General features: G+C 40.4%; 1 protein-coding gene across 1 annotated transcript; it reads right to left on the bottom strand.

Annotated features, from left to right (window-relative positions):
* Nucleotides 1-722: 722 nt before the first annotated feature.
* Nucleotides 723-13762, bottom strand: dkk2 (dickkopf WNT signaling pathway inhibitor 2). Its single transcript, XM_020628903.3, has 4 exons — nt 13009-13762; nt 4568-4718; nt 4094-4225; nt 723-2782 (listed from the first exon to the last, which is right to left on the bottom strand). Exons 1-4 carry the CDS (start codon nt 13210-13212, stop codon nt 2532-2534), a joined length of 738 nt encoding a protein of 245 aa, XP_020484559.1. The 5' UTR covers nt 13213-13762; the 3' UTR covers nt 723-2531.
* Between the last annotated feature and the right edge of the window lie 203 nt (nt 13763-13965).

Here is a 13965-nt window from a genome sequence, read left to right as displayed (position 1 = left end):
TTAAGTTGAAAGCCACCCTAACCCTAACCCTAACCCTGTGTGACCACACACCCACAAAGATCTGAAGAAGCTGATGAGATAAGTAACACATTCCGTCCTCAAATGATGATATGTAACTGAACTTGAACTTTCATTGTTGTTTTATTTATCACTCAAATGTAATGTGACCTACAAGAATGTAAATGTATCCTGTGAAGTTTGTGTTTACGTTGTTTACCAACTAAACACACGACTTGCATGCAGACATCTGGTCCATAAAATCTGCTTTTACAATGTCTTCTAAGGACAAAACGTCTTACAACACGTTTAATAAATTCCAAGAATATATACAAAGCATTTCTGTAAATAAAACTGGATGTAAACTGGACTTTGTTTGTTTACAAAAAAGCTTCATTTAAGATGTGAAACCAAAGTTTGTTGCACTTTACCATTAGCATGTTAAACAAAGAGGAAAGCAGGTGATTGGGCTTAGACTATTTTAAATATAAAGCTGGCTTCTTCTGTGTGTATTAAAATGAAAAGAAGGCATTTTCATCATGTTTTCTGTCTTACATTACAATTTTTTTTAACTTACCTGCTTTTATCTTTTATCTTCTCAAAAGCCCTTCTAGGGACAGGTGTTGCAAATTAGCATCTGCTTTAAACACTATGATACGTGCATTTCATTTATTATTATTATTATTTTTTTTAAACTCAAGTAACCAGTCCTGTGTCACAACTGATACAAAATACATTCTTTATTCATCCATCACTGTAAATACACAAAACAAATCAAAGCAAAGTATTGACAGAAAAAAAATATATATTTAATGGGATGTACATCTTGACACCATTTACACACCATTTACACAAACTGTTTTTGAAATTGAATATGCGTGGCTCTCCGTGTCGCTTATGAAACATCCAGTCTGTAATATGAGTCAAAAATAACTAAAACTTTCCCCTTCACTTAAACACAACTTTGTATCATTTGAACTACATACTTCTGAATATAACTGTGCTTGTCCTATTTCATCCCTCATTACTCTTCTCACCTAGATCATTTCACTGTTTCCTTTAAGATTCATATTTTTTTTAATTATATGTACATGATATACATTGATTCTTAAATACATATTCATTGTTTCCAATCTATTTACAATATAAGAGCTTATTGATATTTTGAGTGGGTACAAAAGATGTGTAGTTGATGCTCTAAAGACATGAAAGCAAATAGATGGTATTAATAATGACTATGCAGGTAGGTAGGGAAAAAAAGGATTGCTTCCCATCTTATACAATAGAACTGGCAATGTTTATGAGAAAGGATCATGCAGTCATAGCTGATAAACAGGAAAAACATGTTGATTACAATTACAACTCTCTTACGTTTCTCTTTACTTTTTAGGTTTATGGAGTGTTTAGGGCCACTTTTATCAATCTTCTTGTGTCCTCATTCCTTACTTGAGTTGTAACTGAAAAAAGAAATTGCACTCCTTGAATCCTGTTCTTGTAGTTGTAAAAAGCAGAACTATTCTGGGTCTGGTATCAGAACCATAAAGTCTTCGGCAGAGCTCTACCTCAGTGCAAACTGTTTCAACCCACAAAGTTGTATCACAATAGACTGCAGCTGTATCTGACAGATCAAACGACATTCCCACAATGGACACAATGCTTTATTTCTCTTCTTGTGGTTCAAAAATTGACCGAGGAGCTAATGCCCCCAGATGAAAGTCATCACTCTGATCTAAATGGTCTTTCATTCTTTGGTTTAAGAGAATTTCTTGAAGTCTCAGGATGCTGCTGCAGTACACAAGTCCAGCTTCGGAGTAAACTGTATATGCAATTAGTTGCTCGTATAATATAGCTGGGTACGTGATACGTCTGGACATTGTTACTGGTTGTAAATGTCTTGCATAACAACAGCGAAATTCTTCGAGACTTACTACAAACAACATGAAGAGTGAGATATTGAAATTAAACAAATCAGACAACACATCATGGCAGAAAACAGACCCGGTAATGAAAGACAGGATATAACACAACTGATTTTGGCTTTGGAGTTTCTCGTGCAGTAAATAGAAATATGGCTTGTTTGTAAATAGTCTTATTAATATAAGCTATAGCTTGACGAAAGAGTGCTACTTCTACTCCCTCCATCTTGAAAAAAGGTCCACACCTATCACAGCATCTACCCGCTAACTTTGAGCCTCCCTGAATGTCTTGAGATTGTGTAAAGTTTTTTTTTTGTATTTCTGAGCAAGCAAACCATAAGATCATGGATCCTCACACACCCATGAAGCGCGTGTGTGTGCTTGTGTGTGTTTGTATGTTTTTGCAGGGATGGACCTCTCACAGCAGACACATAAAAGCAATCCTGTTCGCTCGATGCACGCCAAATAGCGAGCTTGAACCCACGCAGTCTGTTCTGTCTCTTGTTAGTCTCTATCTTTTACTCCTTTCAATACAGCCACAACCCATCCTTTAAAAAAAAAAACTTTCCCTGGCAGATGGAGACAGAGGCCTGGACGCCGACAGCAGCTGCCTCCGCTTCAGATCTTCTGGCACATGTGGAGCCTGGACTTGGACGATGAGGTGGCGTCTTTCCACACCTTACAGGAAAGGCCCTTGGCACAGTCGCAGCGCTGGAAGATTTCCAAGCCGTGAGAGCCTTTCTTCCTCTGCTTGGTACACACCTCGCCCTGCCGCAGCACTGGCTTGCAGATTTTGGTCCAGAAATGGCGGGCGCAGCAGTAGCCCTCTGAGCAGTCGGATGAGCGCAGGCAGGGGTCGCCTTCATGCCCTAAAACAAGAAGACAAGAAACAGTTGTGATCAAGGCTGAACCAGAAGACAATATATCTTCAAACAGAACATCAAGTTGGCATTTCTTGTTAGAAAACCAGAAATAAATAAATAATCTGGGACATTAAAGATCTGCATGAAATTATAAACCATCCAGCATCTCAGACTCATAGTTCTCCAGTGAAATAAAGAAAAGGAAATGTAAGGTTATGGTTCATCAAACTGTATGTTTTTGGTTAACTTAATGCAAACCATTCTCCAAGTTTCTGTTCACGTAGCATTTTGTGCGGCCATTAGAGACAAAAGAAATGCACGGAGAGTTCAATGTAAATCAAGCAAACAATTTGCTAATTCTGTGTATTGACCATATCGTCCCATCTGGTCTGAGTCTGATGGTCTTGGCAAGATGTTAGCTTTACTCCTATGAACTCATAATTTGTATAAATTAGTTATGCAGGGGTTTTTTCCCCCAAAAAACGTCTTAATGTGTTCCACCACTTGCCAAAAGCCACTTTGTCATTTGAAAATCATCCCAAATGAACGTTTGTTAAATAGGCATTTCCAACTATGAGCTTGGTTGACTTCTAATGGAGACTGTTCATACATTGCTTTAACACCAGTGACTCTCTTTTTTTCAGTGTGATTTTTTCCCCAACAAGCAACCTGCACACAGACATTGTAAAACATAACCTTTAAGGGGAGGGAGTACGTTTAGTACACCTAAAAGTAAATGGACTTATTTATAGCAATTTTATGCAGTGCTGCTATTTTCACGTTGATTTTAGTATTGCAGCCTGCTGTCCTGAGGGTGCATTTAGAGTTGAGTAATTTAAGTGCATCATTAAATCCAGTGCTTACATAGAAGCCCTAACACTGACTTTAAATCAGGTGACATGAACGCTAAGCAGGGGGCTCTTAGAGTTACTAGCCATAATGGTGCCAAACCTGCATTCTGTGGCTTTCACTTGTGTATCATATAATGTGTGCTGTCAATGGGAGTGTGTGTATGGCTTTATGTAGGTTCAGAAACAGCACAGGCATTGTGGTTCCTTCTAGCTCCTCATGCTGTGATTTTGGGCCCACAGACACTGACATATGAGCACAGGGGTAATTATCAACATAGTTTGTGGACTGGTGTTGCCCATGGACTCTGTAGGACATGCAGAAAGTGAACAGAGAGATTGAGCTACCCAGACTGGATTCAGAGAGGATGAAAACAGAAGAGATGAAAGAACTACAAGCGGGACCTTTTCTTGCAATATCCGACTTGGTTACATAACATAATGTCAGGGATTTGCTGTATAACCTTACCTTTAAGAGAATGTTTATTATGTGCTTTCCCAGTCTTCCTCCAGTTGTGCTCTTTGGTGGAGAGTTTGTTATGCTCTTCCAAAGTAGTGAGGTGAGGTGAGAGCACACTCTCAGAGATAGGAACACAAATATCTGTCGAGAATTGAAGACACAAAAATATGGTCAAACATGACAGAGAACATAACTTCATACCTTGTTATGAAACTGCACAGCAGATTGTTCAACCTATAATACCCAACTTGGATTGTTGAAAGATAAGACCAATGTGTAAATGAGACTGTGAAGGCAGGCAACTTCCTCTATGTGTTTGTCCACAATTGGTCTCTGAACAAACATACATTCACACAATGTTAATTCATGAAACTCAATCTTCTGAATTTTATCATTTATTTCTGATAACTGGTCATATATCTGAATATACCCCTGCAGTGACTCTATAACCGAAACTGTTATGTGTTTATATTGGTTACGTACAGTTGCTGCAGCGGTTCCCAGCACAGCACATGGCATCACGATGGCAGCGCTTCTTCCTCCTGCGGCAGGTGAGGCATCGAGATGGAGCCTGCTGAGGGCTGTGGCAGTAGCTCTCCACACTGCACTCCTTATCAGTGCTGCACGGATACACCTGTTAAGAAAAAAGATGCATTGACTCAATATGTAAACTGATTCCTATTGGATTTATAAAGATCTAACATTGCACAAACGCACATTGATCTTAATAAAGGAGTGGTCAAAGTATACTTTTAGCTCTACCTTATAGATGAGTAGAATAAACAACAAATTCTGTCGTAATGTCCTTAGGTTAGATGTCCTAGGAATGCAGGGTGCATTGAAAAACTTTGCATTGATAAGGTGATACATGGTTTCATTTTTTCTGGCTATACTCTCAAATACTGGATTTTCTTCGGGTGGTGAACCATTATGTTTTCCCCTCTCATATTAAATTGGTTAAATTCAGCATTTTTTTAATGGTGGTAATTCTGTATCTCCCACACAGGAACACAGGCTGTAAAAAGCTCATATCCCTATACTTGCCTAGACCTCACACAACGACTGTAATCTTTCTAATTCCATCCAATAGACCGCATTCGCACTGTGCACCTGAGGTTGCAAAATTTAAATTGAAGCATTTAACAACCAAATAAAACCCATGTTTTATGTTCAGAGTTTTTAAATCTTTTTTTTAATAGTTTAACTATTGTGCCAACTTCAGTCTACCCAAAAACAGGACCTGAGGAGGACTTCATTAAAGCCCACCTTAAATTCAATACATTGTGTTCAAAATGTATTTGTGTGCACCTGATTAAAAAATAACAGTTTTGGAGCAACATTATTATTCATTCTGGTCGTTGAAATTCTTAGCAACATGAATTGATTTAAAACCTCTGCAAATTAGCCAAAACTCTCCTGAGGCTAGATATCTTTGGAGTTACACAGAAAATTGTTTGTTAGTTTTGAGTGACAGCGCCCAATTTTAGAGGACAACATGATGTAGGGATTAAGTGTCCCTCTTGTGTGGTGCATTTTTTCAGGTACCAGACAATAGAGCTATTAAAATTTCCAGCCAAACAAAAAACACCTTAGTTTACCTTAAAGTGTTCAGAAGCTTCACGAATTTATAGACATACTTCAAGGGGAAATTAAGGTCAAGTGTTGCATTGCCTTTGCTTTAGTACTTCTTCTTTTACCCCGTAAAAGTTGGAACATTTTGTCCTTTCATCCAGCAAAGTCCATCTAGAACCAGAATCTTTTCCAGAAGTGGACTAAATGACCATTCGAGAAAAACCACCATCTTAACAAACATGACATCCTCAGTCCACAGCAGTGAGAACACAATTAAGTCCAAGTTTACTTTTTCCATAACAAGTGTGTGCAGCAATGGGAATTTTTACTGGAACCGCTGTCTTCATATAATTCCTTACACATGCAATTCCTGCCGCTGTTAGACTTGGAGCAGGAGCAAAGGAGTTCTACATAAGTTGTTTCTCAAAATCAAATGAGCTCCTCTGACAAACGAAATAATGTCACAAATGTGCACAGACCTCATCAAGAGAGAAAGGGACAGTTTAAATGTCTGCAGGAAAGCATCAGTACTCCATCAAAAGTCAACATCCCCTGGGCAAGACTCCACAAACGTCAGACCAGTGTTTCTCCAATTCTGCACATCTTTATCTTATTTGAAGCCCTTTAGTTTGATCTTGGATATTGCTGTTCAAACATGGCACAACACAACACCTCTTCAACTATGTAGTGAAAGTAAGCAGGATATGAATTCTGACTGAGTAAATTATGTCCAGTGAAGACTGACATTAGATCAACATGTTTGGCTGGCACTCCACCACCCGCACCACAACCACATTGAGCTGGCACTGCACTGACAGATCTGATTTAGTGTGGCTTACCACTGACAAACATGGAACAATAAACATTAGAAGGAACAAGAAAGAGGTTTAAAACAGAATAAAACCATTATAGCCGTAATAAAAAGCAAACTTCATTTGGGGTACAAAGGTCAGCTGAGAGGAGCTCCCCTCGAGAACAGGCGAATATGAATTTACGGCACATGTTAAAGTCAACTCCCAACACCATAGGTATTTCAGCACATTAGAAATTGTTACTTGATGTTCTGGTGCTTCAGAAAGTGAACAAGATTAGACATGTTGGACTCATGCCACGTGGACATTCTCAGGCTGGAAACACATGGAGGCAATGATACACACATAGAAAAATGAGCAGGAATATTAAACTGAATACTCATTAATCATCATGACAGAGGCCAACAATACAGATGCTTAATGTGTTGATGAAAGTAAAACAGCCCCGATGTCTGATGGATTCTAAATATTCCATAATTTCTACTGTGTTCCCCAAATATTAAAAAAAGGCTTTATTTCAAAGGAAAACTCCAGGAATTTTACACAAGAAGATTAGTTTACTTTTCACAAGACAGCTACTCTGGTCATGACAGCAGTGTTATCTTTACCCTGGCAATTTCTCCCCCCCTCCATTTTTGTTAGCACGGTAGGGTCCAGTAAAATATGAAGCCACATTATTTTTCAATCTAATTCTTGTAAGATTCCTTACTCTTTAAAAACAACAAAATAGTAGTGGTACCCATTGACATTGTAGCCATTTTAGCCATTAAACCTATCTTTCCCACTATAATACTTTTTATAATAGAAGAAGTAGTAGTAGTAGTAGTAGTAGTAGTAGTAGTAGTATAACATTTTTAGAGTTAGATGACACATGTTTGTCCTTTAAGAAAATTGTATGGCCCCATTATACTAATAGATACCTATTCATTCTGTAAAAAGTTAAAACATCAATCCAATCCAAGGAAAACTAACCTGGGGCAAAAGTAACTCAAACACAAAGCTCTCTCTACATCCATCGATTTTCTGTTTCGAAATGTATGTGATATTGTTTGATTAAAACATACAAGGTGCACAGTTTGAGTTTGAATTGGAGGAGCTGATTTATAGTATATAAATTTAGTATGAAAAGACGTCAAAGTCCCGCCAGGTGTCCATGCTCAACTAAGCTTATTGCTTCCCAGCTCCACCTCTGTTTTGATCATGCAGACATTAACGATGTTCTCATCTTGATCCCAACAAGAAAGTGAGCCTTTCTTAATGGGTTTTCAAGATCTGTTAATCACATCTTACAGTCCTCAGTTGATGGTGTTTGCTCCACTGAGAGAGACAATCAGGATTTCTGGCAAACTACTCCTCCAAAGATGAAATTTCACACCTCATCGAGGGTTTTCTGCGCATTGTGAGAAACCTTAACGCTGCCATTGACAATTGGTATAATCATGGCTGAGGAGGAAAATATGCTGGAAATATGGTTTGAAGAGTTCAAGAAAGTGCTGTGGGACCCCCCGCCCCCTGCTATGAAATATGCGCTGTTATCTAAATATGAAGACAAATGAGTCCAGCCACTTGCAGTAGTCCTTCATTCTACCTGCTCTGATTCCTATCTGCCTCTCTGGACAGCAGTCCCGGATCGATTACTGTGCGTAGTGAATAAAGGAAGGGGTAGAAGGAAAAGAAGAAGACCAGGCCTCACCTCTTCCATCATGGTTCAAACTGTGAGACAGCCCTTTGAAACCCAATGATACAAGCCCGACCCTTACATCTCAGCAGATAATCTCGGCTTATCTTGTCATGTTTTAAAACGGCTCTCTCCAAGCATCTGAGGGATGATGCTTAATTTGGATGCATCTCATTCATCTCACATCTTTTATTTCTGTTGCTCCCTTATTTTTCCCTAGACGACCTTCACACATAAAAGCCCTGCCTGGGATCCTGCGCAGGAAGTGGGTTGAGGAGCGTGTCCTCCGCAGCCTCCCTTGGTATGCTGGTGAGACGATAAAGGAAGAGGCAGACAGTGAGCTATAAGGGAAGCCCCCGGCACTGTCTCGTGCGGCTCTCGTGCTGGTTAAGAGTCTCGGCTTTGAAGAGGAACCTTAAATGTGCGGGAGCAACAATCTCCAAGGGATTTACTACAGGATATACAGGGCTTTGAACCCTCCACCCCCAGACTTTGGGTCCCTTATTTACCTCTGAGGACTCATTCCAATGTGCTGATATAACTCAATGGAAGTAACCTGTAATGTGTAAAAATAACACAAGGTATGTCTCTTCTGCTTAGGTCGCGTCTTTGGGTTTAAGATTTAGAGACAGTAAAAGAATTATTGGGATTATTAGGGGAGTTGAACCTCATGTTTTCACTTTTTTCCAGTTCCCCAGGGTTATTATTGTTTTCTTTGAACCCTCTCAATGGTTTACAGGAAAACTGCACCACCTAAGTAATAGAAAAACTTCATACAAACTGTTCATCCCTTGTTTTTGTTCAGGATGAAAGTGTGAAAAGTCGACCCAAACTTAAGCAAAAGGCCTTTTTTTGTCTCATGATTGCACTTGACCTTCAGATCTCAGGCTCGTAACCTGAAACCGTGAATGGTGTTAATGAGAGGCAGAGGCCTTAAGGAGTCAAATAAACGATGTCACTCCATAAACAAACTTCATATGCCCTGAAAGCACAGACAGCTAGTATCCGATAACATAGGGATGGCTGTGCAGAAGTGACTCGTACAAACCATGTCTTCAAACGCTGCTTGGCGTCTTTCATCACTCAAAACACATGTGTTTATGGGCACAACCCTTTGAGTGCTAGAACCCAGAGTCTCCAAAAACTAGGCCCTTCTTAAGTTAAGTATACATTGTGAGTTGATCTTATTCATCAGACACGAGGAGAGAATCATGACTGCTCTCTACAAAGACTTTCAAAGAAAAAGGTGAAAGCTCTCTGGGTAATCTAGGAGGTGTAATCCAAAGAGGTGCAAGGGGTCTCCTCTCTCATTAACAGGTCCAATTACAGTGAAGGAGGTGGCTACAGGAGGCCCCCAGCGGCTCCAGTGCAAGGCCCTCACAGCGCCCAAGGGACCCACTGGCTGGAGAGGCCACAGGACAAGGAAGCGGAGCACGAGTTTAGCTTGAGTGCTAACAAGCACTCACACCTCTCCCCGCCTTGTCTCTCTCTTTCTCAGCTCATTAGGATCACTAAACAGTCATTTTCGGTCAGAGAGGGGGTAGGTAAGGAGCAGAAAGAATGAGAGAAAGGACATGGCTCCACTTTTATGGGCCTCGTAATCTTGGTCTCGAATTAAATAAAGCAACTAGTTAAGGCTGACCGACCGGCTGCTTAAGTTTTACAGACACATACTGCATGAATGCCAGCCTCGGCTGTAGGTTCCCTTTTGGGAACATCGCCTGTCCTCAGCTATCATACCAACAGAGCCACCCAAAGTGGCAGCTTAAATGTTGGTTTTGTTGGTTTTACTCCAGTTGCATCGACGCAAATAGTTGAGACAAGAGAAATACACTCAGCAGGTTTCACCAAGTGAACACCAATGATCACGTAAATCCTGGTCATTCTTTGTTTATGACTGATGTTGGCATGCAAACGGCAGGGTAACTCAACACCACGATTCGCTGTGCGATACTGCGCCCACGATTACAACAATATCATAATACAGCAATTCTGTGATAATTGAGATGTTGCAAGACAAACATACAGTGATACATTACGATATCTGATTAACTGAAAAATACAAAATGCCCATTTAAAGGTAAAGTGCAGGGTTGATGTATTTATTTACTGCAATTTGATATCAGTTCCACCTCCTATCCCGTTTCATCCTTTAACTTCTTTCCCTGCTGTCAGACATTATCCTGCTGTCTTCTTCTTTTGTCCCGCTGTGAACTTCTGTTTTGGCAAATCTCCTTTCATGTTACACTCATTCATTTCATGAGAGCCATTGTGAGGAGTCATGCAGTGGTGGTGGATATCTGGTTAGAACGACTTTTCTTTTACTATTGAAATACTGATATTTGGAAAAAGTGATTCCATAACTGTATCACATGAGTCAGAACAACGATATGTTGCCTCGTCTATTTTTTGTCTTACCACTGACTGATGTAGCCTCTTATTGCCAAAGGACGCAAGAACAGGAAATAAAAGCACAGTAAGCTGTTAAACACTTCCCATAAGGAAAGGTTTTGAACAGGGTTTTTAATCTGATGGATAAAACAACAAATGAAATCATTGTACCCTGCTCTACAGGGCGTCTGGACTCCTTTACTCAATAATTTGTTGATTCAAAAGAAAGTCAATGTGAGAATTATATACATAAGAAATGCGTCGTCATTTTCTTGAATTGTATTTACCTGTGGGAGATTTTCAAACCCCCCAAAACCTTGCCTCACGATGGTAAATTATGGAGACTTTCACACTCAGATAGCCGGCAAGCTCATATCGACTCACATCCTGAACCCCCTGTAAATCCCTCAGGGGTGTGGAAATCTACCAGCTATTCTTCACCAATTGTAACACTCTTAACAACATGACAACTTGAACGTAAATCTACTTGTAGGATATCGGGGGCCGAAGTTTCCTCACAGATGCCTGAGGTGATGCGTGCCCATTTTCCGCACTTACACCCAAGCCTTGATCAGCAGACGAAGTAGAAAGTATTTTTGCTGCCGACTGTGAACAATTATAGAAAGAAAATAAGTCACTAATCAGCTGTGGAAATTAGTTTTTTTTTTGGTTTATATGATTATTTAGAAATCTATGTTGGAATAATTGCATTTTTAAACCCGCTGTAATCACTCACAAAACTTTACATGTGCCACACTTTGCCCTTCCAGCCTCACGAAGAGAGATTTATTATCTCTGATTTATTCTGCTCATAAAAGGCCACCGTTTGATGAGATGCAGAAGGTCAGTTCAGTTTATTTGCCAGCCTCAAGCCACATATCTGGCCAAGGCTGAGCTGCGGCTGATACTTTACAACTCTGGAAAACCTCTTGGCAGCCAGAGATCACACACAAAAACATACAAACACAGGCACTCACACAGATATATTTGTACTCCTTCTGCCATGAATGCTATTAGCCATCCTCATTTGGTCACACCAATATACAATGGCATTTTCCTTTTGTGACACACTCATATTGTTTCCCCTCAGTCCACTCGTCCAAACCGCTTCACATTATTGCGATGGCAGAGATGTAAGCAGGCGTTCAAATTGAGGTCTGGCAGGGTTGCCTGAGGTTGGATCTACACACTCCGCAGAGGAGAGAAAGTGGCTTTTCCATAATTTCTCCTGTCTGAGCTGGATGTCAGAGCGCCGCGCTCAGCACTCAACGCTTCACAGATATCCAACACTATCACTGCTGCAAGTGATATAACAGACAGAGTAGCATGCCAAATGTAAACACAAGCAAGCGTCAAATCTGGAAGGTGCTGCCATCGGGGACAGAAAGTGTTTAGAAAGGCAGGAGAAGAGAAATCAGGCGTTGCAGAGGGCTGATAAAGAGATTCTGACTGCTGTGGGGGACTTGACTGAGATGTGGCAGTGCCATCTGCTGCTCAAAACAATACCATGAGGGGTCATTAGATAGCCCACTGAGCTCAACAAAATCAGAATACTAAATAAGAACTAGATATGTTCTTTTACAGAAAATCAAGGCCTGTTGTTCATGTTTGTGTTTTACTACTATACCATGTTTATTTGACAAGGAATAATCAATCTTTCAAATCATCTTCAGAAGGAAAGAATTAACTAATTTATGATGTAATGCTAAATTATTTTGATATATGGAGATCCTTGAATTCACACCACATAATAAATGTTTGAGTCTAATTCCTGACTCAATAAAAGTCATCCACAATGTTCACGTCTTTCCCTCTTACCCTGAACAAAACCTGCCAAATCTGTAATATTTCTGATCCCACGTTTGCAGACAAACTACAGTAATGTGGCACTTTGTTGAAACAGCAGGAATTGATAACTCTTTGAGTGGGTATTAAGTGGTCGGTAAGAGTATCCCTCAGAGGCCCCACAGTGAGAATCTCATAATCCCAGCAAGCGTCTGGACCACTTTAATGACACTAAGACCCAGACAGAAAATTACCCCAAGTGTTAACTTTTTCTCACATTTCTGCTTGCATTAATGATTTATGAGGAAGTTCGCTGAACCCGGCGGTGGCGTCAGGTCTGAGAGGCAATTAAGGTTTATGAGGGGTCCAATCCCTGCAATTTCCAATAACGCTTCACACGTGAACGAGCGTTTTTTGAAGGCGTTTGGCTATTTTACTTATGCAGCGTATGATTCCAATTGATTCCAATTAAGAATTAACGTCACACTTAATTTCGTTTCAATGAAAAATACTCCTCCTTTACACTCATCGGAACACGTTAACACTCAAGGAAATCATTAAGTTTCATTGGCCACTAATAATAAATTATACCACTGACTCTTATCCATGAAACCAAAATCAAGCTGTGCGTAAATTTATAGCACAATCACTACGTCCTCAGATAGTAAAAAAAAAATGAAACTTACCTGTGCGAGGATGTTGTGTTTCTTGGTGATCCCGCTGTGACCGGTGGCAGAGCGGTTCGTAGCGGGTGTAGGTGTCTCCTCCAGCAGAGCTGGCTTGATGGAGTTCGCTTTTGGGCGCGCGTCTGGTCCCTGGGATGTCCCCGTCTTTAGCGTGGCGACGAGAAACACCACAACACAGCATCTATTCCAAGTTGAAAAGAGCATCCTTGTATAGTAAGGAAAAAAAACCCAAAAGAAAAAAAAACAACAACTAATTGATAAACTTTGTGCTGGAAAAATTATGACGTTTCTCAAGGAGACGTGTGCGCCCTGTCAATGTCCATGCGCCACGCTTGCACGACTGCAACAGAGACAGAGAGAGTTGTGATGAAGCCAAGGTTGTGTTCCTGAAAATCAGATATTTATAAGAATGACTGCCATCTACGCAGTCATCTGAAAAACACAGGCAGCCCAGTGTGGAGAGTGAACAATGAAGAAGAGAATCTGTAAAAATGCTGACGCTGTGAGGCACAGAGAGAAAGTTGACAGGAGGTTTTCCACCCTGTCTCTGTCTGGCTGTGAGTGAGCACTTCAGTCCTGCAGTCGGCTGTTTTATGATCTCTGATACTTTCTTTTTATAGAATTCTAATGAGTTTGCTTCCTCCGCCCCTATCCTCCACTGACAAAGAATGAAACTGATCTGTGTGCGCCACTGCTGCTCGCGAATTGTCGTCTGGACACCGGCACCAGCAGCCCCGTCGGGAGAAAGCTATAAAATTATACACTGAGTGTTTTAACTGGGCGCTTGACCCTCTTTACTGCGTCGCGAAACCGGTTGGGCGCAGGAAAAATAGAAAAAGAGTCAGGGTTAGTCTGCAGAGGGTTTGTAGGTAAGGCTATGTGGAACTTTTTCAGTTATCACAAGAATGAATCTGTGTTTCTGGGAAAGTCTCACCTAATGTCTGATCTATAACAGAC

The sequence above is a fragment of the Labrus bergylta genome, chromosome 1 (assembly GCF_963930695.1).
Source record: "Labrus bergylta chromosome 1, fLabBer1.1, whole genome shotgun sequence".
NCBI lineage: Eukaryota > Metazoa > Chordata > Actinopteri > Labriformes > Labridae > Labrus > Labrus bergylta.
The sequence above is the reverse complement of the archived record's forward strand: the minus strand, read 5'-3'. Positions and strand labels throughout refer to the sequence as shown.

Bases quoted from the DNA above. Each gene is read 5' to 3' on its own strand.
- dkk2 (XM_020628903.3), bottom strand. From the start codon at position 13,212: ATGCTCTTTTCAACTTGGAATAGATGCTGTGTTGTGGTGTTTCTCGTC. The intron at 4,226-4,567 runs GTACGTAACCAA...AATTCTCGACAG, and splicing joins TGGGAACCGCTGCAGCAACT to ATATTTGTGTTCCTATCTCT. The intron at 2,783-4,093 runs GTAAGGTTATAC...TTCTTGTTTTAG, and splicing joins TAATAAACATTCTCTTAAAG to GGCATGAAGGCGACCCCTGC.